At 39.0% G+C, this 26,925-nt stretch overlaps 1 protein-coding gene across 2 annotated transcripts in view; it reads left to right on the top strand.

The window, feature by feature from the left end:
• The window catches only part of NOX4 (NADPH oxidase 4), a 101,749-nt gene that overhangs the window by 17,367 nt on the left and 57,457 nt on the right, over positions 1-26,925 (top strand). For both annotated transcript variants that reach the window (XM_058855581.1, XM_058855589.1), the window contains 5 exons: positions 3,120-3,200; positions 7,054-7,282; positions 9,272-9,436; positions 9,567-9,629; positions 24,798-24,858. In XM_058855581.1, coding sequence (XP_058711564.1) covers positions 3,120-3,200; positions 7,054-7,282; positions 9,272-9,436; positions 9,567-9,629; positions 24,798-24,858 — 599 coding nt within the window. The remainder of the gene's footprint in view (positions 1-3,119; positions 3,201-7,053; positions 7,283-9,271; positions 9,437-9,566; positions 9,630-24,797; positions 24,859-26,925) is intronic.

Below are 26,925 nucleotides of genomic sequence, written 5' to 3' on the forward strand. Positions count from 1 at the left end.
TTTAATTCCTTCCACAGTTACTGTAAGCTTTCTGCCATCTAGCCAGCAGAATCAAAGCTCCAAAAGAGATAATCTGCATCTCCTATTATCCTAGCAATAATTCTTACTTGGAAATTTTATCCTGGCTTCTCCCTCAGGCATAGGGCTCAAGCTTGTCCTTATTACAATGTTTTCTCCTAAGGAAACAAGTTGCTGCATGCATCTTTCTGTCCCTTTTCAATCTCTTTCCCTGTGGATTCTCATGTGCCCTATGATGGCTGAGCATACAGTACAGTTGTAGGAAAGTTATTTGTAAACGTTCACTGTCTTATCAGAAACTGAGCTTTTTAACAAGTATTTCAGAGGCTGTTATAGTCTTGAATTTCAGCCCTAATCTGCTCTTGAACACTGACCTGCTTACTGATTTCTTCCTTTCTATGTTCTTCCTGAAATTGTTCAATGCATGAGTATGCCTCTATTTTCCTGCCTTTACTGAAAACTGCAAATAACTATTAGAAGGACTGAATTAGCTGGTAGTGTTTTAAAAGGGGAAAGTGATTATTAGTTGAAAAATTTTCTAAATTTTTGCCATGTCATACCTGAGAATTAGACCAACATTTTTTTTGTTCAAGAGTTGTTTTCAGTAGGGTTATGAAGTTATCAGAAAACACAATAAATCCTGTCAATAAATGTTGATGTTTCTGTCAACTTTAATGATGTTTAAGATTTGGAGGTTATGTATTTAAAAGAACATTAAAAAATAAGGTGCTTTAGTGCCATCTATTTTTGTAACCAAACATTCTAGTATTCACTTTCAGCTTCTAAACTACCACGTATATCTTCCTTTTCAAAACTGTCTGTAACAGGATCAAAAATATTTTTCTAGAACTGTGCTGCTTGGTGTGTCCCTTTAAAGCATGATAAATTCCTCTTACATTTCTCAGTAAATTAACTCTTGAAGGTCTTCATCTTCAAAATTCTAAAGTAGATTAACGAAAATTAAATATCCAACTTACCTCAAATTTTCAGGACTTTGCAATCCTAAGAACTGCATCCTTGCTGTGAATAATGTCTATTTTAAGCTGTAAGAAGGCAAAAAAAGTATTTGTTATAAATATATATAAAGCCATATATATATTTATAAAGCCATAAAAATTAGTGTGTGCCAATAGGAAGATTACTGACTATATTAGAATACTGTATCTGTAGGATACACAGTTTGATGATACAAGTAAGAAATACATAATTATTACAGTGTTGGAAAATACGCTTCATGGTAAGAGGTTCATGGATTTACATGCCCGTATAATTTAAGGAGGTGAAGTTCAGAGGGCCTGCTCACATTTACAGCAACTTGATACATGTGAGGAACCAAGATTTTATAGCAGAGGTATCTGTAGGAGTGCTGAAAGAAGAATAAAATGCTCAACGAGCTGGAAGCTGACATTTAGATGTATTCAGGAAAGAAATGTACAGTAATTTTAATCAGTAACAATAATTAGCTGTTGAAAGCATCATGTCAGAAGCAGTCCAGGGATTGACTTTTCATCATTGAAATTTTGAAAAATTGGTTCATTCTGAAAAAGGTGCTCAAGAGTCAGTGTAGCATGAAACCAAATTAAACCAGAGCTCCAAGACCAGTCCTTGGTCTATCCCTGTTCTAGGATTCTATGACAGGTTTTGAGATAGAGGGTAAATTTTACTCTTTGTACCGTCCAATTGTGCTTCCACTCCACACACCATTGTTCTTATTTTCCTCTTACTGATGATTACTCCCACAGCTACTCATAGATGCTGATGAGTGACTGCATGGAAATGCCTCACAGGGTGTGAAAAGTTAGAAAAGGCTTGATCAGCTTCAAGGAGGAAGAAGTGTTAACATAGTGCTGACTGGGTGAAGAATGGCAGGGTGGAAGGGAGATTTCAGAGCCCCTTGCTGTTCCTGTATTCCATCCTTTGCTTCCTTTTTTCCTCCTTTGCTTCCTTCCTTGTTACTTCACTGGCTTGGATTTTACTTTGGTAGCCCTTGGTTATTGACATTATTTCTCCTCTCTTGAAAAAGAAAACAAGTCCTGTATTGACAGAAAAAAAGCGTATATGTTTCAGTTGTATTGAAGGAAGAGCAGTTAGCTGTAGAACACATAGGAGGGAAAAAGTTCTGGAAAAAAAAGAAGTTAGCTGTGTTCGAGAAATAGCTTCTTAAACCATGTTCTCAGAGCTAAAGATACTTGTTATTTAATAATTGTTTTGGTTTATGAATGGGGGTATGCTTTTTGGTTTTAGAGGGGACTCCTGCCATGCTGTGTACTGGGAGAGGTGTGCTTGTGTGCTGTGAAGTAGTGCATTTTCTTGGCCATTTGAGCTTTGTTGGTAACTATTTTACTCGAAAAACTCCAGATAAGCTTAACAGAAAACAGTTCCAGATGGGTATTTTCTTTGGTCTGGTTTTATATTGTCTAACAAATTACTGATAAAAAGAAGTGCTCTTTTCATCTCTCATGATCTCACAGTGATAATGTTCTTCTTGTTCCTCCCAAGACCATCAGTCCTGGAGTAGTAATATATGTGGCTTCCTGTCCTGAAAATTCTCCTACCTGTGCTTTTGTTGTCTCCTTGCTCTAGGTCGTTTTCTTCCTCTATCTCCTCCTACTCCATACCCTCACAAGTGTTTCAGCCTTTCCTCTGGCCCTTCTGCTGCTGCCCATGCTGCTTTGTGTGCTGCAGCCTTAGTGACACGTTAAACTGTATTGGGGCAGGGAGAATGACGAGGGCTAGGTGACACTCACTGTAAGGAGGTTGAGTTTTGAGACTGGAGGTGGAAGAACTATTCCAGCTAAAAGGATCTCGTGGGGACTGACTGACCTGTGAAAGCAGTCAAGTCTCCCAGTTTCAGGAGAGTTCTCCCTCTGGCTCTGTACAGCCTTTACCTCTCTTTCTCAGCTTGTTACTTCTGTGCCGGGCACTTGTTTTTCACAACACTTGGTTGTGTGCAAGTACAGTGTGCCTGTACATTCTGGGCTGTGGCTGTTTTGCATGACTGTGCAGTGTATAATGATGTCCTGTGTGCACAGGTCTGCTTTTACTTAGCAGTGATTCCATCTGAGTTGAAACAGCATTGAACCATGGTTTATTCTTTTCAGGGTTTCAAACTATGACATCTTCTGGTATACACACAACCTTTTCTTTGTCTTCTATATGCTGCTGATGCTGCATGTTTCTGGGTAAGTAAATGGAAAACACTGTTCCTTTTTCCTGAAGCACAACCAAAAAGAGCAGTGATTGCTTCTTGATTGATGCCTTTCCCAAGCTTGCTTGAACACAGTGGGCTTTGGGACAAGATGTCCTCTGGTGTGTGTTTAAGTAAAGATCGGGCTGTAGCTTGGAGGTCTGTGTGTGCTATAGCCAGCTAGCACAAGCTTCTTCACTTTCAAGATTATTCCTTTTTTGTTTCCATTGCTCAGTGTCTAGTGAGAAATTAAGAAAACATAGTTTCTTTTTCTGCCCCCTCTTACCTGTTTGCTGAGTCAAGGATACGATGCAAAGCTGCTCATCCCTTCCATCTTCCTTTCTGCCTTCCTTTTTGACTCCAAAGGAGAGGGAATGGATGGCATCTCCCTAATTGCCTCTATCTCTTTGCTTACAAAATTTGCTAGTTTTTCTTCTTTTCACAAACATCAGACCAGTGTTTATGTGCCGTGAAGCTGATGGTCAGATCTGTATCAGGCACAAACAAACTGAGCTCTGTTGCAAGGTAAAGCATCTTCCAGAAGTTACGACATATGTCTGCGTGGGTTGGACTTTTAAAGGTTCCTTGCAACCCAAACTATTCTATGATTCTGTAAAAATCTGTTCCATTAATATCTCTGAAGTTTCCTCTGTGGATGTAGATGCAGAGTATAGAGAAGGGAAGGTGTATTTGAATGAGGTTTATTTCTCCATACCATCAAATATCTACTGAAACACAGGGTATTTGAATGTGGGACACAGCCCTGTTGTTTAAAGTAAATGTGGAAAGGGAATTAGGCCTAGCAAGATCATGGTAGGAATACATTGTTGAATAAAACATGCAGTTTGAGAAATGATGACTTCAGAATAATTGAAACTTCTGGCAACAATGTCCGTTCTCAGTGATTTTGTTGGAGTTTTTTTGGGGTTTTTTTTGATTATTGTTTGTTTTGGGGGTTTGTTTGGGTTTTTTGTTGGTTTTTTTTTTTTTGGTTGGTTGGTTGTTTTTTTTTCAATGGCATAGCACTTGTTTATAGCTGGGGAGGATGGATCTAACCTGTTCTCCCCATCTAGGCCAGGATGAACTTTTTCTAAATTATTCTTGACAGGTGTTTGTCAAATCTTTAAAACATCTGGTGTCTGAGATCCTCTAACCTCCCTAGGCAATCTGTTCCAGTGATTGCCTTAGGGGTATTTTTCATGTCCAGTTTAATTAATCTCCTTCACAGTATTATGCTTTGCCCTTTGTTTTCCTAACCGTGTTCCATTTACCAGGTTTGCAAACTAGGCTGCAGTAAAACAGCAAGCCCTAAACAGGCATATTCTGCTACACAGCCTCCTTAGTATTGAATTACAAAGGTATTCAGTGCAAATCTGAAAGAACTCAGTGTCAGAAGTGGGAGAGGAATGAGTCATGGAGAGTGGGAGTCAGTTCAACTTTAAGATGCCTAAATGTAGGTCTCTACATGTTTTCTCAGTGTCTTTCCCATTATGGTCTAATGAGTTCTGATAAATACAGCCAATGGAGCCTGAAGGATGCTTCATGTAATTTGTTCCTTTCAGAGATCTACATTCAGGTGAAATGGACTGGTTCCTGTCTCCATTAATGAGATTTATAAGATCAACAGAAAGTGGCCACAAGTTGCATGAGGGGTGATTTAGATTGGACATTAGGAAAAATTACTTCACCAAAAGGGTTGTCAGGCCCTGGAACAGGCTACCCAGGGAAGCAATAAAGTCACCATCCCTGGGGATATTTAAGAGATGTGTAGATGTGGTGCTTAGGGACATAGTTTAGTGTTGAACATGGCAGTTCTGGGTTAATAGTGGGACTTTATGATCTTAGAGGTCTTTACCAACCTAAACAATTCTGTGATCTCTTTTGAGAATAAAGGAAGCTTAGATGTCCATGTCCAAATTACTCCCGTGTGAGATGTGTTAGAGATTTGCAGACACATAGCCAATTACTGTACAGAGCAAGGCATCTCCTGTGGCTGAACTGTGCAGGCAGGTTGACTGAGGTTTTACCTGTCTTAAGAGTAAAGTATTTCCACAGCATTACTGGATTCTTACTTTGTTTCAAACTGTTGTAGGTATGTTCTTACAGTATCCTTCGGGATACTGGTGTAGCCAACCACTTCTCAGCAATATATTAAGCGATTCATCTGTATGTTAGTGGTTTGCTTGTTCAGTGCAGAACTCGACCTTTCTGGGCACTGATCTTGGGTCTGTAAGACTTACTTTTCCTCGGCAGCTTCAGAAATGGGAATTATTGAGCTGCTGTTAACAGGCAGCTTTGTGATCCTGTGTGCCTCTCAGTTAGCATGTTTGTAATAGGTTAGATAAACTAGAGATCACTGGAGGGGATGCTCATGTTTGCAGCTACTCTCAAGGCAATCCTTTCAGGATGTGCTGAGAACAGAGAAGCTGTGGGAGTTGCTGGCAGGCATGCACACAAGGTTCACTGGAAAAATATTGCATGGGCTTTGACTTCCAGCTAAATCCATGAGGCACCACAATATTTATGAAGCATGGAACTAGCATAATGCTCGGGGTATCTGTCACTTTGCCAGTATCTGGTGACCAGCAGTGATGCCAGATGCAAGAGATAGGCATGACTGAACAATGAATGCAGGCAGAGCATGGGTGTAGGTGCAAAGACACTTCCCAAATGATTCTCCCAGGGTCAGATGTGGAATTTAAGAGTGAGAAGGCTTAACTTCCAAGCTGACATGATTCACTGGACCATGTAGGAAGCTTGTTACTAGCTGTCAGGACTGCATTTTGGTAGGGAAGATTGCCAGTAGCCTGTCAGAGCCCATTTAGATTGGGAATATTGCAGATGTCCTAGTTCTCTTTCTTCTGAATCAAACTCTGTTGCTGCTGCTGCTGCTCTGTGTCTGTTGAGAAGAGGAGGGGGGAACACCTGGCCTTATGTTTGATTGCATACTTGAGCTGAAAACCTTTATAAAAAGGCTTAGCACTCAGAGGCATTGTCTCAGTATGCCTCATTTCCCACCCAACACCATCCTCTACAGGCGTCATTCAGCATTCTTTTACTTTTTTTTTTAATAGTCTTCCTTGTGGTTTTACTGTCATCAAATCTAGATTTGGAAACAAGTAGTACTTCTGAGGAATTTTATTACAACTATTATCTGTTCTTCCTTGTTTTCAGTGATTCATTCATGTGCTGAGATATCCCAGAGTGTCTTAAGTTTCCAATTCTTTCTTCAGAGTTTCTAACTGGTGCTTCAAAGTCCTCACTTCATTTTACTGTAAATTTAACTTAGCTTGAGTAAAAATAAAGTAAGGATGGAGCTCATAAAATAATTTGCAAGGAAGGTTCCTTAGCTACCATGGAAGGCTTTTTTTTTTCCTTCTATCTATTTGTGTGCAAACCTGATAAACACCAACTAGTGGGAAAATTCCTGCAGTTTATGATTTGACAACTTAGGCCACTTCTGCCACAGGATTGCCTTAAAAACAGGGCTTACTGACTGTAGGGAGGATGAGTGAAAACAGCCTGTGTGTGATTGAATTGGAAATGTGATTATTTAATTTTTTTTCAAGGCCCCCACAATATTTTCTCTCTTTCAAGCAGTATTAAGCTTGAGGCTGTTCAGTGGGGGAGTGCCAAGTGAGCTGGAAAAGTTAAACCTTGCCTCTAGTGACAGAAGGCTCTATTGTTGCAAAGTTTCAATCTCATTGAAAGTCCTGAAGGCAAGTGGAATAAAATTTCGAACAGAAGATGAGGCTTGTGACTTCTTTCTGAAGTCCTTTCTGAATGAAGATAAGTTGTTTGTTATTTACTGTTACTTCAGCGTCTTTACTATTTCTGTTTTCCTGTAGGGGAGTGCTCAAGTACCAGACCAACTTAGAGGAACACCCTCCTGGTTGCTTTAATCCTAACAAAACACTCCAACAGAATCTGACTGTGCCAAAGGCTTTTGAAGAGCTGTTTCCTGACTATACTACTGGGCCTTTTCCAGAGGACCTACCAGTACCAGAACCCTTTGTACAAAATAGCTTTATGAGAGTTTGTTCCGAGGAACCCAAGTTCCAGTCACACTTCCCAGAGGTCTGTATGATCCGACATTTCAGGTATTAAAAGCCATGCCAAGCCCTTCAGTCAGCCATAACCACTAATTATTGCTTTTCCAGACCAGATGTTTTAATAATGGAAAATATTATTAAAACCTTCTGAGGCATTCAAAGATTTGGTGGGGAAAAAACAAGCTGTATTTAACCCTGAAATGCATTACAATGAGGTGCATAGAACAAGAAGGATGAAAAAATGTCAAGAGATTGGCTGTAATGTTCTCTTTTGAACAACACCATAAGAGATGTATTGATCCTGCTAAAAATGTGATTTTGCAGCATAGTATTTCAGAGCAAACATTTATATAACATTTCGTAAGGTCCTTTTGTAATCATTGTGTGGCAGTAGTTAATTGAAATAATCAAGCTCCATTTGTTCTCTTTTTTACCATGCGGATGCAAGTCTTAATACTCATTTCTGGGTTGCAGTTGGTTGTGGTTTGGCTTTTATAGTCTGTTGTTTGCAGACAGGCTTGTTTTGTATGTGGCATGGGTAAATGAGTATGATGACAGTGGGGACAGAAAAGCCTTTTCTATTTCTGTTTTCCATTTTCCTTTTGTTTCTTTATGTTTTGTGGCAGCAGCTTTTTCTTCATACAAAATTTTCTCTTTTCTTTTGGGTAAAGATGAGCTAGGCAGCATTGGCAAGTAGCCTGAGGAAGCTTGCAAATATGGAGTTCATGAGTCCAAGGCCCATCATTCAAGATGGTCCAGTAACAGACCTCACAGAAGTTTCTCTTTATTATTGGCATTGTTTTCTGTTGAGCATGTGTCCTCCTTATTAGATGCACTGGGAACCCATTTTTCTGTGGAGCATGTAATCCTAATGAGAAAAAGATAAGTCTACACTGAATTCCTCCAACAAAGCTCTTTGGATTGGTATTTTGTTGTGGTAATACTCCTGAATTATAAGCATCAGTGTATATCTGGCTCCATATGACCCACAGGGCTGCAAGGAGTCTTCTTAGGGGCTTAAGATGCCTGCTTTAGAGCCATTAATGGGAAAGGAGTTGTGGAAAGAAATGGCCACTCAGTGTTCTCCTGACAGCTTTGAAACACTATTTAGGACTTTTTTGGATGTGGAAATATTGTGATATCAAGTTAAAAAAAAAAAAAAAAGCAGAAAATAGCTGTGAGCTACAGAAACCTGCACAGCTTTTTTGTGGAAAGTAAATGCTCTGCTAGCTGCAAGAGATGTTGATGTGTAATGTCAGAAATTTGGAAGGGAGGGAAGATGGATGAGGGTTGAGGGGCGCTTCAATGCCGTAGCTGGAATGATTGAGCAGATGTGGAATTAGTAGATAAGTCTGCCATAAGCTATTGGTAATAGACTCTTACAATGGGGTTTAGCTGAGCAGCTGCAAACGTCTCCATCTGGAGTAGTCACCCAGGACTGCCCAAATAATCAGTGCAGAGAAATGGGCATTTCCAGGGCATTTTCTGTCTAGCATACACCACTTCCATGGGATCAAATGGATTGTGATTCAGAAGTGCCCATTCCTCTCTGTTGTCTATGATTTTAAACTAGTTTAATATCAGTTTCTATGGCACAAGAATGCATCTTTCCTAGGTTTTTACTTGAACTGAGATGACTCTAAGACAGTAATAGTTAAATAATACCATAATTCAGAGAGCATTTTTCCATAAATGTCAACCAATTGTATAGTACTCTGGTCTGTGTAGGTCCTGTTTCTTTCATTGCTGAAGCCAGCTGCAATCTAACTACGTAAAACCAGAATAACATGGTAGCAAATGAGGTCATTGGCATTTTTTTCCTGATGAGTTTTATGACTGGAATTTCTTGTGCTTGTGGGTGATGCTGCTGGTTAGACTGATAAAGGCTTTGGATTTCTGCACGCAGGGAGAGGTGTGGATGTTAGATGTGAAGGGAGATCCTGAAAGCACTCATGTAGTTGTGAAAACAGAAAGTTAAAAGTCTTTGAGGTAACATATTTTTGTTCTCCATTAGACATGGTTCTGGATTTCCGGACCTCTGTGCCTGTACTGTGTGGAGCGGCTGTACCGCTACATCCGCAGCAATAAACCAGTCACAATAACCTCAGTAATAAGCCACCCCTCCAATGTCCTTGAAGTCAGGATGATGAAAGATGACTTTGAAGCAAGGCCTGGTCAGGTGAGTTAATGTGCCCCATAAATGTCACTTTGCTTTCATGTAACATGATCTGTAGGGATGACTATCACTTTATAAGTACTAGCCCATCGCTGAATGTTTTGAATATATCCTTTCTACCATTTTATTTCAGTACGTTATTCTCCACTGTCCAAGAGTGTCTGCTTTGGAAAGCCATCCATTCACTCTTACAATGGTAAGTAATAGTGTTCTTTTCTGTACTTTTTCTTTTATATTTGGTAAGCAAATGGTCTTTGTTTCTCTCAAGATGACAACTCTCCAGCAGAGCTCATGTTTCATTTCTGAGGGTACCAATGAGTGTGAAATGGCATGATTATTATGTGTGACAGTACTCAATAGATATTTAATTTTCTCTACTGTTGAGAAAAATGATGGGAATTTTTTTCAAAGTCTTCCATAAGTGAAAAGAAATAATAAATAAATCAATAAATTCCATGTGATTTTGCAAATTCTTTTATAAAAGAAGTATCAGCCATTTTTCTAGACCTTCATACAGAAGGGGTATAAATTGTAATGAACTTTTGCCACCTTTCTTTTTCAATGAGAACACATTTCTGTGACTGCCTTCTTCAAAGACAGAAAAAATCAAGTTAATAAAAAAAAGTTTCTAAAATTGTCTTCTGCTTTATTTTTACATTAAGAGATATATCAATGACTTAAGGTGATATACCAGTGAGGTCATACTATGTTAAGATTACTACTTACTCAGTTGGTCTAGAATGGGAGCTGAAACCTATAGAGACAGACTGGAATAATATGCAGTTGCGTATAAACAATTAGACATAGACCTGAAATTCTTTGGAAGTATGTAATGCAGAGAGCTGGTAGATTTTGCTAAAATATCACTGTACTTACTGGGTATATTGTTACAAGAGCATAGTCTGAAGCTGAATATTAGTGGCAGCCTTTTCCTTCCAATGGGAGTAAATGCTTTTGGATTGCTTAAATTGGACATTCTTCTTCAAGAGGACTGTGGAGATAACTGTTAATGCTTGATTGTTCTTTGGACTGATAACTGATACTTTACTCTTACTGAGTTGTAGCTAGTGGTGTGGAGCAATTGAGATGTTTTTGTGCTACCTGATATTAAGAGGGCACAACCAGGTCCAGCTCTTTGGGTTTGTGGGGTGTTTTATTTGGTTTGTTAATTTACTTATCTGTATGCTGAGCCAGGAGTCACAGGGGAACCTACACTAACTTCCACCCAAAATCAATTTTGTGCTGTAAATCTAGGAATGAATCTTACTTAAGGGAAGCTGCCTCTGTATAGCTTAGTGAAGCATTAATGGCACTTTCAGAAAGTTTTGATGGCTATTCACTTTACCAGTACAAACCAGAGAAATATGTTATTCATCTGTTGTTAATGGAAGTAGTCACTTCTTAAGACTGTCCTCTGTATAATGCACAAAGATAACATGATATGGAATGCTGAAAAATGACATACATATATGAATTTATGCAGAATGGTTTAGTCAGTATTTATTTACATTTTTTTATTACATTACTAAATGGAACATAAATTTCAAGAACTTAGTTTAAGTCTGGGGTAGCTCTTTCCACTCATTTTACCCTAGTATAGCTATAGAGCTGGTCTGTACCACTGGGCACATCTTATTCAAATATTAATCTTAAAACATCATGTTCCTAATTTCTCACTGTCCGTCTCAGTCAAAATTAATATGATGGTAATAATTTCATTAGTAGTAGCAAATGCACAGTTTGGAAACTGGAACTCTTATTATAAAGATTTAGTCTTCTTATATTAGAACACTGCTAAAACAACGGATTTTTTTTGTTTCAATTTTTATAAATAATGTCATTAAAAATATTTGGCTTGGTTCAGATCAGAGTTTTTGTCAGAGAAGAGACTGCTGACACAGACCTCCTAGGTGAGGTGATGAAGTTGAATTAGATGTCAGATTTCTTGCATGAATTGAGAATTTCATCCAGTATTTATTGTGAATTTGAGTTTTCTTAGTGAACATAAATAAGTCATATATATACAGATAATGTGCAGTATATTTTCAATATGTAATTTTAGCTCTAAATTACAGTTCCTATAAATTTTACAACCATGTATTAAATATCTAACATTAAAATTAGCAATTTCCACTCATGCACAATGCATTGTATTTTAGGTAACTAATACTAGACCAGGCAATTTCTGTTCATACTCAGTGTTTTACACTTTTAGTGCAGTGATATCCTTCAGCATAGCAGCATATCCTTCAAGATCACATATATGTTCTTACTATTACAAGATATGAAGTTATCACTGTGTTGCCATAAGCACATTTTACTACAAGATTAACTCATTAACTCTACTGGAGAAAGGCTGTGGTTGGGTAATGACTTTCACAGCATAATGAGGATTCTAAGTGTCTAGATCTTTCACAATCTTTTTAGCCAGCCTAAGGAAGGGGCACATTTCCTCATGTCCTTCTGGGTCAGAGAATAGGCTGATGTCCTGCTTAGAAAGCTTTTTTGTTTTCTATTTTGATGCCAGCCATGGGACAATGCTTGTAGGATGTGTAGGCAAAAGCTTAATTCAGTCATTTTCCACTCCCATCTGACCTACTTGTAGTTACCAAGCAAGCTGGAACACTACTGCAGCTTCTTTTGTTCTATTGCTATAATTCCTGGGTTATTTTTCTAGGTTAGTGATGGGCTGGGGGGCTTAGATCCACAGCAAGAAATTAATGAAAGGTGTGTGTGGCTTCAGGTACTGGAAGTGCGCTGCAGCAATGACTTCAGCAATGACTGCAGCAGAACTGGGGGGTAAGACTGCAGTCTTTTTCCTGGCACTGTTGTCCTGCTTAGAATCATAGAATACTTTGATTGGAAGGGACCTCTAAAGGCCACCTAGTCCAACCCCCCCCCCTGCAATAAGCAGGGACATCTTCAACTAGATCAGGTTGCTCAGAGCTCTATCCAGCTCAGAGATGTTGAATGTTCCCAGGAATAGTGCATCTGCCAGCTCTCTGGGCAACCTGTTCCAGTGTGTCACCATCCTCATTGTAAAACATTTCTTCCTTATTTCTTGTCTAAATCTACCCTTTTTCAGTTTAAAACCATTACCCTGTGTCCTATTGCAACAGGCCATGCTGAAAAGTCTGTTTCCAGGCTCTATGTGATGTCCTGTTCACACTGGTGAAATATTTCACTGTGCCTAGAGCATGCTTAAGAGACAAGGAATGACCATTCCAGGCGTATCTTTATACTCCTAAATGTGGGTAATAACCTTAAGTGGAAAGGAAGGGGTGAGTCAGCATGAAGGAGTTGTGGAGATATTTTACTAGTCCCTTCCCTTTCTGAGATTGTGTAATATTTACAATTTAGCTCAGTTTCTTACATAACACCAGGGTGGAGGAACACACAGGGAGGCTGTGTAAGGGCTCTAAACCCACTCCCATTCCACTCTGGCAAAGCTCCCATGTGTTTTGCTCAGAACCAGAGGGAACTCTGAATTGTAACTAAGTGAGCATAAAGACACTTTATTCTTTTTGCATGCTGTCTTTGGGTGGTTTGCATTGATAAAGTCCTCTTAAGCCTTCTGTTTTCCAGAAGTGAGAGCTGAACAGTCACAGCTCTCTCAAACTTTCTTTGTGGGAGATGTGTCCCCATCACTATCTTCATGGCCTTTGTCTGGACTCTCTGCAGTATGTTCAGGTCTCTCCTGTAGTGAAGAACCCTGCACTGGACACAGGTCTTGAAGTGTGGCTTCACCAGTGCTGAATAAAGGAGATCACCTACCTCAACCCTCTGGTAGAGTCACTTGTACATTCTGAAATTAAAACACTTGGAAGTACCAGTTTTCTCTCATGAACAGTGTGATTTCCATTTTTGAAGTGTGTTTCTATTTGTTGTTCACTGGTGACTTTGTACTCACTAGTGTGACTCCTTGTCCTTGGGAAATCTGGGAAGGATAATGAAGAGATGGCCCAACAGTTGGGATTCCTGCAAGTGACCTGCTGGACAGTCCTAGGTAGTGCATAGTGGGCCATTCACTTCATAGTGTCTTCATTGCTCCATTGTTTTGATTTAATTTCCGCAAAAAGTTTTCTTTTTAGCATGTTTTATAATTTTTTTTCACTGATTTTTTTACACAACTGTACATATCTGTTACTGTGCTGTGTAAGACAGTGTGAGTCACATTTTCAGTCCTGTATGCCTCATGTCCAATTTACTTACTTTAGGTAGGGCATTATTGCATCGTAGAATTGAATTTGAGCAGAGCGCAGTCAGTTCCAAGACATTTTCATCTGTAGTGAGGAGAATTACGTTCTGTATATAAATACTTTAGCTGAGTGTTTGTAAATGGACAAATTATTTTTGTGTGTTTTCCCCTTGATGAACTCTTTTAAAGAGATTTGTCTTTCAGATCAAGTGCATGATATGGTCTGGAGGACAGACCATCCAGAGAAATGTGCCCTGCTTCCTGAGACTGACATGTCTTTAGACTTTTTGGAAGAAACTATGGAACTTGTCTGCTGTGGAATACAATTTAAATGTAATTGTCTATATCAGTCTTTAGAGACCTCAAAGTCTTACTTATTTTTTATTTTTTTTTTATGTTTTGGAGAGTGTTCATTTCCTTCAACATCATTCTGGTTGCTCTTAATTTTAACCTGTAGGGACAAGAAGAGACTAAGGCTTGCAGTTTACAGTGGCATTGTTTGTTTTTTTTTTTCCCATCTCCATCATACATTTCTCCCCTTGGTGTTGAGTTCCCTCTCTTTACGGACACTTAACTGTGTTACTGATGATTTGCAGGAGCATGAATCCATGACTGCATGTTTTCTTTTTTTTTTTTCTTTTTTTTTTTTCTTTTCTAATGTATGGCATTGGAAGCAGAGTCCTTTTTAAAATGTAAGTTAGTGTCTTAAGTAATTTTTTCTAATGTGTTTCTGGAATTTCTTGTATTAGCAAGAAGTGATTAGTTGTAAGCTTCATGGAAATAGCCTTGTGTTTTGCAGATTGTAAGTGCTTCCGAAGATGTCCTGGGTTCTATCATGAGGTCTCTGCTGAATCCACTACAGAGTCAAAGCACAAACTCATGAGCTGCAGTTTAGACCATTTGGCTCTCTAAAGACTGGTGTCTACTCCCAGCAGCTCATAAAGCTTGGTAACCTTGTTATTTCAGTAGTGTTGGTTTTCTTGTGGCAAAGGAAGGTAGGAAATAATTGCATCACTTCATTTAGAATTTAGACTGTAACAGACTTGGAAATAAGGACAAGAGTAAGAGGTGAATCCTTCTAAATTTGGAGATGGCTCAGATCTAAAGTTTGGTTTGGGAGAGCTCTGTTTTGCAATAAACATCCATAATTGCAGCATCACTTACTCCAAAGTTTTGACAGTTTTGGCTGTCACTGGCTGCTGTCATGCCCCTGTTTCCCCCTTGGAGCTAAAGTCTGAATATCCTTAAGTTTCATTTGTTGCCTTTTTTTTATCTTCAGTTGACACATACATGTATCTAAAGATATTTTCAGGTAGCTTGCATAAACACTTGCTGAGCTTTTCCTGTGTCTGTATGAGACATTCTCTACATATCCACTGATTAGCAGCTTCATGAGACAGAGTTAAAAGAGACAAGTGTCTCAGAAATGGCACAAAGAAAGCAAAAAATCAAAACAAGTCAAACCAAAGATCCCAGCCTTGAGGCTCCATGACTTTATGAAATATGTGCTTTATTAATAACTTGGGGGACTGATTCTTCAGAATTCAAAAAATCTCAAAGAATTTTGGCTCTTCATTCAATGTCTAGATTCGAGTTCTGGTAACAGCTAAGCAGTGACCACCTACCAGCAACAAGAGGTTTGAAACATTCCTTGAAACTAGAAATTTTGTCCCATGTCAAAGTATGCTCTGATCTCCCCTACTTTAGTGCTGCATTTAATCTGTGTTTAAATACCATTGAACTAGAAACTGGAAGAGTCTGGTAATAAAAAGCTTCAGGAAGTTCTGCCCTTTTGCTGGTTCTCCATATTTTTGAGCAGATGGTTAATTTGAAGCAGATCACATCAGGAGGATTTGTAGCACAACATCTTCCTTCCCTTTCTTCTGTAGTGTTCTGTATGGATAAGAAAACTCCAGAGGGAGGATGATATGTGTGCATTTTTTAACAGGTCAAAACTGGGATTTTAAGAGAGGATAAGTTTGCATATGCAGATACTCAGATCCACTCAAATCCAAGTATATATTATTAAAGAAGAATACTTACTTGATTAGTATCCAAGTTAGTAAAGTAATATTGAATCCCAGGCAGACAAACTCTTAGGGTAGATAGAAGAATTACCTGTGAGGTTTCTGAATGTACATGACAAGTTATATACTGTACCTGAAAGTCTCAGAGCTATTACTTAATCATGTATTTTCTACCTTTACAGGTTTTGTTCAGGTTTGATTTTTTTTGTAGATTGATTATTCATTCCTCAATGCCTCTGCATCTCTATTAAATTCTGTTTGGTGTCTGGATTTAGACATGATGGCATTACAAGGTGGTGGCCTTGATCTGTACATTCTGTGTTTTTGGGCCTGATTCCTTGTCAGAAAGTCTCAGCAAATTTTTATACTCAGTATAAACAACATCAGAAGTAGCACATTTGCTTTTGTAAAAGAAAACAAGTGTTTTGTATACCCAGAGTTGTCTTTTATCCCTGGGTAATCCAGGGATTCATTTAAAATTGGTGAATATCTTAATAGTTTAGCAGTGAAGTTTTAGCTCTAAGCTTCTTTAAGCCTGAAGTTTTGTACTGCATAAGGAGATGATGGAGAAACATGTGCCCTGCACTGTAAACTTAAGAAATCCACAACAGGAAAAGCCTAGGGGCCAAATTCTAAAATACTTCATAAAAAAATGGAAAAATTGTTGGAAGGGTGCCTGAGTAAAAAGTACGTAAGGACATCAAGAGCTAAGTTCATACTGTCAGATAAATACAATAAAAACAAAATCTAACATGATGACATTCTAATAAGATTTGTTAAATATCTTGTGCAAATAGTTATGAAACTTGTCTTTATGAGATGATTTGCAGAGCGTTTAGGGAAATTGTGAAGTATCTTTCTGGCAAACTAAAGAAATCCCTAGAGCTTATCTGCTCTTCATAGAAGTAGAATATCTAGCAGCTGTTTGATCAAGAATTTAAGTAAAACAAAAATAGACTAGATTAATATTGCAGATGTCTTTAGTACTTCCTTAGACTTGTTTGTTTGGTTTGGGGATTAATAGTTGTGGGGTCTGTATAAAAACCCTACGTAAACGCTGACTTTTATTTAAACTTTCAAATCTGACTTTTTTGGTGAGAAGGGAACACAGAAATTGTTACACTCAAGTTCACTAAATCCCAAAGTCTCCTTCCGCAGATACTTTAAACAGAAGGTGGCAGATCCCTCTAATAAGCAGGGTTTGGGGTTTTTTGATTCGATGGAAGTAAATTTACAATAAATAATAAGCATGTACTGACTTTCACAGAGAAATCTGTTTTCTCCCATCAGAGATAGTGCTTCTAGTTTAGCTGCTAAGTCAGGTTAGAGCAAGGTCTAGGAACTGCAGAACATCAAAATAAAACAAACAAAAAAGACCAACGACACCTCCCCCCCTCCCAAACAAACAACAAAAACAAAACCTGAACAGAAGCTTTAAGCATGAATACAGTTAACATGTGGACAAAATACTAGAGGAAATTAAGTGCCTTGCCTCTTTCTTTCCTAAAATTAAGACCATCTGGCTGGTGGGGCTCTCTGCTTTAGCTTGGCAAAATAGAGTGTGTGCTGGTAGGGCAGTTCAGAGGGACACAGCAGCTCCTCAAGGTGGTGGTGGTCCGGCTGGAAAACCTGTTGATTGTTCTTTCCATGAGTGTCTTACACCACTGAGAGCCAGTTATCATGAGCCTGGAGGTGGCCCTTTGTTTTGCTTGGGGATGACTGGACCTTTTTGTGTTGTTCATTTTCCTCGTCCTATGTTTGTTAGTTCCGTGCATTTCTGCTTGGCAATGTGTCCGTGTACCCTTGTAGGAACTGGAGAGGCAGCCTTGGGCAGAAACATTGTTCTGCTTTTTACTCCTTCAGGTACAAAGGCTTGCATTCTGAGCATCTTGAAATGTTGTGATTCTTTTTCTTTTGCCCTGAGCCAGCAACTTGAGATGCATAAATTATATAGACTGAATATTGCTGGGATTGAAACATTTTTATTTTCTCTGCTATAGAGAGCTGGACTTGATGGTCCCTATGGGTTCCTTGCAACTTGAGCATTCTATGACTCAATAATGTGCCTGCTGGGGTGAAAGGGTAGTCAGCAAGTTTTTTGCCTTGGTTGAGCTGCAGAGGAAAAGAAATGCTGATTAGTCTCTAAAAGTTTACCTTTGTAGTGCATCCATAGCAGCAATAGAGTAGTAGTTGGACTATTACAGACCTGCTAGAAAACAAATGAAGAATTTTCATATTATATAATCGGCAATTTGTTTTATGCCATATTGTGTGTTTTTTACAAGTATCGGTCTATTTACAATCCTAAGACAACACTACATTAAAAATTTGCATTTTCTTGTGGTGCAAGAGTGAAATCAAGGAACATGTAGGTTTTATAGGTGGGAATCTCATAGATCGAGACCTAAAGAAAACAAAGATAATTTTTTACACTGGGAGTAATTTAACAACTGAGATTGCAGGGAGTGAATTAGCAAATGCTGAGCTACAGACTCAGGAGAATTAGTGGGTGTGGGTTTATGGTCTGTGTTACAGAGGAAGTTAGACCCCAGATGACCAGAATGATCCTTCTTGGAACTGCAGCTGCCCAGTGATACATCCTGCAGTGTTATGGTGTGTTTTTTCCACTATCTAGACTGCAGGTGTCTGAAGTTGTACAGCAACAAGTATATGGCAATGGAAAGTGAAGAGTTTGGGATATGTTACTGCAGCTGCTTGCTGGGCTGCTTGTTGGAAGTTGGCTCTGCTGTGGACGAGCTTTGGCTGAAGCCATGGGTATTTGAGGCATGGTGGTCTTGCCTTGATCATCCTGGAACCCCTGATACTTAAATCATTCTCCACGGTTAGGATTTCCCCATGTTCAAGATGTTATGATGTCTGCCAGTTCAATTAGAATAGCTGCAAGGCCAAGTCTCTAACAGGAAAAGCTTTTAACCAAAATCCAATCTGTAAAATAACATGAAACAGAGAAATAAATAGAGATATTTAAAAAAATCTCCAAGCCTTTGAGGCAGAAATGTGTTTAAAAGAATAACTCCATGTAGTAACTCTTTTTCCTCTGAAATTTGCTTCTTATGGGATTAATTAGTTAAAACAGGGATAGCCCAGTGTTACAGAGTTCACCTCCTTTGAGTCAGACTGAAGTCTAGCTACTATTTTTTGGCTACCTTTACATAGCATGCCTGTGTTTGTCATCACTCCTCTCCATTTTCTAATGTCAGAATGAATCATTTTAGGAATGTTTGTATCAGTTCTGTGTGAAACCAGACAAGCTGCAGCTTACTGAGCTTCCAAGGTTCATATTTTCTTGTCAGTTGACAAAGTTGAAAACGTTTTATTTCTTTTTTCTCTTTTTATTTTTTTTCCCTTTTACAGGAGATAAAAATACATTGGTGTGTTTAGTTCTTATTTTTTTCCCCTCACTTCTGCCTCTTTTCCACATATGCCAAGTCTCTAATGTGTTTCTCTTGATCTGGGTATGGGTTCATTGAGTCTGGAGCAAGGATGGACTGGTGAATCAGGGTTTGCTGTGCAGCTGGTTCATCCTGGCAGGCAAGAGCATGGAAACAGGGTCTCTGCACTGTTTGCAGTCCCTGTCAGGATATCTGCAAATCCATGTTAGGATCATATCATGGCTTTTTTCCTCAAAGTGAAAGACTTCTTTGAAGGAGTTTCCTTTTATGTAAACAAATCCCACATCAAGTTTTTTAATTCCCCCAGTCAGATGCTTTGTTCTTTCAGCTGTAGCACAGATCTTCTTTGTCATTTTGGTCACTGTTCAGGCCACCTGCTGCAGTACCAAATACAGAAGGTGATGTTTACTATGGTGCACTTCACTTGAGAGCAATATCTACACTGGAACTTGTAAGGAGCTTTATTTGCAGGGCCACTGGGGGTATGTAACTTGGGCATCCCTTTTATCTCCTTTCTTCTGATAACAGATATTCCTCAGTGTTATCCTGGTGCATGCATTTGCATTTCTGTGATAGTCGGTAATCAAAAGTTAACACCTCTCTAAAGAGGCTTCACAGTTCTTATGGTAGAGGTAGACAGAAGAACTGGAAACATTTAGGAATTAAGTTTCTATTTTCTTGATAGTTTGCTGTTGTCTTACCCCATTCCCTGTACCCCAGTGCCTAAAAAGACTGTTTTAAAGTACTAAATAATATTTAATAACGCTAAAATAACTTCAGTAAGATTTGTCTCATTTCTTGTTCTGGACAGGATTTGAAACAGTGGTGTTAAATATTCAGGGTACTCTAGAAGCACAGATTTTCATAACATAGTTTTCAATTGCTTTGTTCTAGGCTCTCATGCACAGGTTTCTCCATTGCTTTGTACTGGTATAGAATCACAGAGTCACATAGGTTGGAAAAGATCATTAATCCAGCACTGCCATGTCCACCATGTCCTTAAGCACCACGTCTGCATGTCTTTTGAATATTTCCAGGGATGGTGACTGCACCACTTCCTCAGACAGCCTGTTCCAATGCTTGATGAGTGTTTTGGTGAAGAATTTTTTCCTAATATCTTGTCTAAATCTCCCCTGGTGCAACCTGGGGCTGTGATACAGTGGATATAAAGTAGAACTGTTGTGATCTAACAGGAATTAGTTTGCTCACTTTGCATTCATATAAAAGCAAGGCAGAGGACAACACAGAACCGTGATCACAATATAAAATTGTTAAATAAAATATATTTCAAGTATGTATTAATCTAGTAGTGTATTGTAAATTAATTGAATTATTCAGTTTATCTTGGAATAGAGATAGTAGAACTGTGGTTACTGGTGAATGTAATTAATTTAGTGATTTAGAAGCATGAAGTTCTCCAGGGATTGTTGCACAATCCCTGTGTGATAACTTGCATTTGTATTCCAAGTTAGCTTGAAGAAAAAAATGAAAAAAATATATGGAAAGTTGTTTTTTTATCAAGATGTAGAACAATCTGTATTCTCTAAATTTTGTCTACATATAAAACACTATACTTTTATTGAATGTGAAAATATATACAAAAATAGGCATTGTAAACTGAGGAAATTCTTCCATCTTAATGCCAAGAACTTAGTTTGCTTTTTCTGAGGTTGTAAATCTGCACAGTTCTACTAAATTTAACAGAATTCCTTTGGCTTCCAGTTGTTTTTGGAGAAGGGCCAAATGCTGTCAGATAATCTAATTAATGTAGACATTCATACCTGTAAAATCTTTCACTTGTTAAAGGCATAGATCACTTGAGGTTAAAATAAGATGAACATTACTTCATGTAATTACAGTATCTGCAGCAGTTAATTTGTGTATCATAGCATTTTAATCAAATGAGTGCAGCAAACAAGTTCAAAATGTGGAAAGAATTACTGAAAAGCACTTGTGACCTTTAGTTTAATGTTCTCTACTCTCTCTTCTCATTACAGACTATTCAAGTTATTGGTTTCCCTTTTTGGAAAACAAGGTTGATTTAAGGAAAAGGACCTAAGATAAAGGTGTTTTTTTTTTTTAATTTTGTGATTGGCTAATCTTTATAATTTTCCACTGGACAGTGTACTGACAATAAAGGAAGAGTAAGGGGCAGCATGTAGCCCTCTATATAGTACAGTGGATTGTTTCTTAGGTCTCTCAGGTTAAAAGCTGCAGGGAGAAATCAAAATGTTATTTGCCAAAACACAGTTTCAAAATAATTTTAATTGGTTTTGTTCACAGCCTCAGAGAGGGTATAATGCATTTCTGAGGCCACTTTGCCACACCTTTATTTAGCCAAGGCAATAACCACAGGTGCTTGTACGTGATGGGAATTGTCTGGCTGGAAAGGAGCTCAGCAGAGAGTGGTCAGGGAGTCCTCGGGAACATTGAGTTGACCATGAGCCCACAATGTGCCCTTGTGGCAGAGAAAGCTTCTTGAGATGGATTAGGCAGGGTGTGGCCAGCAGATGGAGAGAGGTGACCCTTCTCTGGTTAGCGATATACCTGGAACTCTTTGCCCAGTTCTGGACTATCTAGTACAAGAGAGACATGGATGCACTGAAGCACAAAGAGTCATGAGGATGAGTAAGGAACTGGAACATCTCTGATTATAAGGAGAGGCTGAGAAAGCTGAACTGAGGGACAAGTGAAGAAAATAGAATTAGTCTCCTCAGAGGCACCCAGTGACAGGACAAAACAAACTGATATATGGGAGATTTCATCTGGACCTAAGAGAAACACCACTTTTTCTCTGAGCGTGGCACAGGTTGCTTGGACAGACAACCAAGTGGAGTCTCCATCCTTGGAGGCATTCAAAGTACAATGGGATGCCCTCCTCGGCCACCTGCTCTTGCAGACCCTGCTCTCACAAGAGGATCAAAGTAGCCCATCTCCACAGGTGCATTCTAGTTTCAGCTATCATACAATTCTGTGATTTCATGAAGGTTAAATATATAAGAGAATATTTTCATTGCACTTCATTACACATTCCCAGTGGTCTGTTAATAACACAGGAAAATTTACCCATTTTCATGATTAAGCTTCTGAAAAACTGTCTTTGAATATTTCTTAAGCTAGTGGAATATATTCTCCAACAGTCTGGAAAAAGCCACCATTTATAGAGTCTTAATTGTGTTTACAGAGAAGAAAGAGGTAAAATAAGTGTTCTGTGCAGTAAAAAAAAAATGTAAATACAAATTTCAAAGTTAAAATTATAGGCATATAGGAAAGTCTGAAAGTCAGAAGAGGCCTGTGGAGATCATCTGGTTCGACCTTCTGGTGCAAGGGCTGTGATGAGGTAATTCAGGGTCGCGTGAAGCTGAATTAGCAGGAGAAATTGTACCATTTCCCTGGCTGCTTGTTCCATGATGCAGAACACTTATATCCAAATGAAATTTCCCCTGAAACCACTTGTACTTCTGGTCTGTTGTCTTGTTGCCGTGCACGGTGCTGAAGAGAGAGAGCACCTTCATCTTCTCTATAGCAGTTTTTTTAGTTATTGGTAGACAGACATCTCCCCAAAGCTTCTCTTCTGTGGGGTTACCCAAGCACATTTCCTTATTGACCCTGCTTTGAATGCTGGGTTATCCAATCCTCTCACTGCTTTGGTGGTCCTTTGCTGGATCACCTACTTTCTTTCTCTCTCTTAAACTGGGGGATATTCACTCCATGTAGCCCAGATGGGCATGTTTCTTCTGGTAAGATTTAGCAGCACAAGGAGGTTTTTCCAGAACACTATGAGGATGTCTCATAGCTAGTTATAAGTATCAAAACAGTTTTCCTAAAGTCTAAAGAGAAATAAATCTCACTTTTATTAGATAATTTTTCTGAGTAGTGCAGAAAAGAGTAAGTCATAAGGGTGAGGTAAAGTATAACAGGTTTGAACGTATTCTGGCAGGAGACTAGGGGTGGTATTCTACCATTACCTCTGTGGAAGCAGGGAATAACAAACAATTTTGTAGAAGATGTGCTGAACTGGGACTCAGTGAACAGTTGGACTAAGAGAATCAGTCAACATCCTGTGAAACAGAGAGAGCCCTGGGGTAGCCCAGCGTGAAAAACCCTACAAAAGCCTCCAGAACAGACCTTTTTGCTGCCAGTATACAACTTCCCACCTGAGAGGCTGCTTGCTTGCTTTTATATGGAGAATTAGTCTTGAAAGATACTGCAATGAGACAGCAAATACTGGCCTCATTGTGTGAAGTTTGTCTGCATCCTTTCCTTGATGCTGTTTTTCTTTGAAGACTAAGACTTGCTGAAATAATTGGGACTCTAGGTTTCTGTATCTTATTTTTATAGGAAAACTTGGAAGATAATAAAGAATTACATATAAGTCTGCCTAGTAATCAGTAGTTGTAAAAGGAGTGTTCTTCCCCTTCAGGAAAATAGAGTGATGGGCTGGGACTTTGTATTCCCTGTTTAGGTTTTACAAGATGTAGCTAATACTAACCTTTTACCCGTGTCTGCTGCTAAATACAGAACTGACAGGAACCGATTCTCAGCCCTGAGGTCAGTGGTTTCACACTGCCCAGCATAGAGTATCTTGGGAATACTTAAGGCAAAGGTCCAGAACAGAGCCAAGAAATGTCTTTCTAAGTGTGGTGCATGAGAATTTGGTGCATGGATTCTCTACCTGGGTCCCTTTTATTTATAATATAGATGTGTTCCTTGAATTTAAGCCCTTCCCTCAAAACTCCTGTTTGCCCTTAGTAGTTGAGAAAAAGTAGAAAAGGGACAGAACATCATCTGTTGGGTGTTGGTTTCATGATAGAGCTTGGATTGATCATTAACAGGTTCTAAGAAAGGCATCAAAAGTCAGGAGTAATATCTCTTATCAAAAAGAAACCAGTGGTGTTGGTTTATAGAAGGAAAGTGAAGAAACTTTTCTTGAGTAATGTTGCTTGTCCTGTTTATGTGTGCATCATTTGGTGTACCTGCAAAAGCTGTCCAGGCAGTGCATTTGAAATGGACTACCCCTAGCTAGCAAGGAATCAAAGTGAGGGGGGTCCTTAGTCCTTGACTGGAGGTTTTTAAATACCATGGTGTGGATAAGATTGTAAGTGAAAACATTCCTGTGTAGGTAGTTACAATCAATAGACCTGAAGTGAGGGCATATGTGTTATAGAGTGAGAATGGTGGCTGCAATATGATTTTTATGATATTCCATGGAATCCGGTGCTTTTCCTTTGCAAACTGTAAGCTCTTGTGAAGTGCAGCAGAATCTCAGTTTCCATTTAGAAGAAAGCATCTGTTGTATGAGAATGGTCAACTTGAAAATGTGGGCCTTGACATTCAAGAATCAAAAATCTCTTAAACACCTTAAGACTGGTGGGGCAGTTCCTGATTTTGAATGATGTGACAATAGTAGAAGAGTATTTCCAGTTGTTCATATCCTTGCTGAGTACTTCTTAGTGAAGTGGCTGGTCCAAATCAAACCCCCAAGCAAGCATCCAGACTCCTCTGTCACCAGAAGAAAGGGTTAAGTCTGAATGGATGCTAGGCATGCTTGGCTTCCCCAACTGTGTTGATTATAGGCTTTTCTTCTTTAAGGGTACAGCTGTTGGTGTGGCTGTTTAGGAATGACCTATTTACACCAGGTTCTGTCTTAACAACTGTACTTTGAATGCATTTTGGAGTTTTTTTTGTTACTCAGAAGTGGTGCTTAATATATTTAATATTTTTAGTGCCCTACAGATACCAAAGCAACGTTTGGGGTCCACCTAAAAGTAGTAGGAGACTGGACAGGTATGTAGAAAAACAATTCATTTTCAGAGACAAATGCCTTTTCTTGTACTGTTCTCACTTTCTGGCTTCAGCACAAGTGTTCCTTGACTGTGATGTATTCTCACTAGAGATTGTTCATGCTTGTTTTCTCAAAGTTGTTTGTATTACATTCTTGATGCAATCCCTGCTTTATTCAGATGTGCCATTTCTTCAAATAACATGTTTTTCCAACTACTAACTGATCTTCTATTGCGCTGTAATAATTTTCAGCATTCTTCCATTTCTGCCTCTTTTTCTTGTTTTTGGGTAGCCTGCTACCCCTGTGCAGTGCAGTGCCTCTGTGCATAGTAGTGTCTGCAGAAATGCTGAAATGTGCAGCTCCCAGATAAGCGGATTTTGATGCCAGCAGTTTGGATGGCAGCCAGGTTAATTAACGCCTGTGGTACACTGAGATTACAGGTTTGCTTTCATGTTCTTCCATGCTCTTCCATTGCTCTTTGAATGTCCTCCAGACCAGGCATGTAAGCCAGGATTCCCCACAGAGGAGCAGGGCAATTTGGTGCTCCCTGTGACAGTTGTATACTCAAGTGATAGTTGTCCTTATTCCTTAGTGTCTGACTTTGTTCTTGCTCAGCATAGCATTTCCTTGTAAGGAAAACAGATACACAGCAGTGTCTGGTTCATTTGTTATGAAGAAGTGTTCTCCATGTTAATTTGTATCGGCTTGTGTGTCTGTGGAATTGAGTCAAATGAGCTTGTCACCCTAAAAGGGATTAGACCAATACAGAGATAATAAGTCTTTGCATATTTGTTGAACTTTCTAGTCTGGCTACATACTTGCCTCTGCAAGACTTCAATAGGCAAAGGCTGAGAGGGCACTGACATACGCACATGTGTTCTATAATCTTCCTGATTTTCTCTCCTTGCTTGAGGTATTGGCCAGACAGGGGCAGATCAGCCTCTGGTCTACCTCAGAATGATGGCTCTTTTGTCTAGCATTGTTCCTACATATGAGATGACAGTAAGCTATTTGGAAAAGTGGGATGGAGAATTACTTGCTAAATGATTTTTCCAAAATAAGTGGCATCTTTGCAGTTTTCTGATTACCTCTGTGGTGTGAATGCTGTTTTAGCATTTATGTATTATTCTCCCAAGTCAGTATCTATAGTCTCCACTGAAAGGAAGGTCTGTCTAGGTTTGACTGTGTGATATTCAGGACACCGTCACATTACAGACACCGTTTATTGCAGGAGTTCTGCTAAACAGAGATATCTCTCCCAGTGTCAAATGTGCTGTCGAGAAGCAGATGGTTTACTCAGCCCTTTATGCTGCATCAGTACCATGGAGCCCTGTTCTCACTCATTCCCTTAAGCCCTGTGACAATTAATAGTCTCTAATCTTCTGACTGTTTGAGGAAGGATTATTATATTTGCCACATTCCTTATTATCTTTCTTAGGCATGCTCTAAAGGCTGCTTCTGCAGACAGGATATTAGACTGGAGGAGTTTTTATGAGACATACTGTCATTTGAGCTCTTTTCATGACCTATTCTCTCAGCCTTTATCCTATTTATTAAAATTCTCTTTTGTATCGCCATCTCCCATCCCTAACAGTTCTTACCTGACACCAAAGAGACTTGATGATTCATTTCAGAGAACTCAATTACTAGCCTAAATTAAATGGATGCAAGAGAAGTGCAGATATGCCATGAAATGCAGAGAAGAACTGGTTGGTTGAGGTATTTCTCCTCTGCATAGCTTTAGCTGCTGCTGCCTGCATCTGGGAGATGTGGTGAAGCAACTTTTCCTGCCACTCACTGTAAGGACAGGAGAGGGAGTACAGATTGCTGGCAAACCAATTCTGCAAGTTGTTTCAGATGAAGTCTCTTAATGTCTCTGATATTTTGAAAATGCAATAGAATATCTTGTTTTGTAGGTTGAGAAAGCAACTGCATGTCAAGAGAAAAGGGGTAATAGTATTTTCAGCTCCTGATGAGTAGTTGCTGTTGATGGGAAGTCATTTATTGCCCATATTGCAGTGCATTGTCCATATCCCAGTGTATATAATTTTAGATTTTAAATAAAATAA

The sequence above is a fragment of the Poecile atricapillus genome, chromosome 1 (assembly GCF_030490865.1).
Source record: "Poecile atricapillus isolate bPoeAtr1 chromosome 1, bPoeAtr1.hap1, whole genome shotgun sequence".
Lineage (NCBI taxonomy): Eukaryota > Metazoa > Chordata > Aves > Passeriformes > Paridae > Poecile > Poecile atricapillus.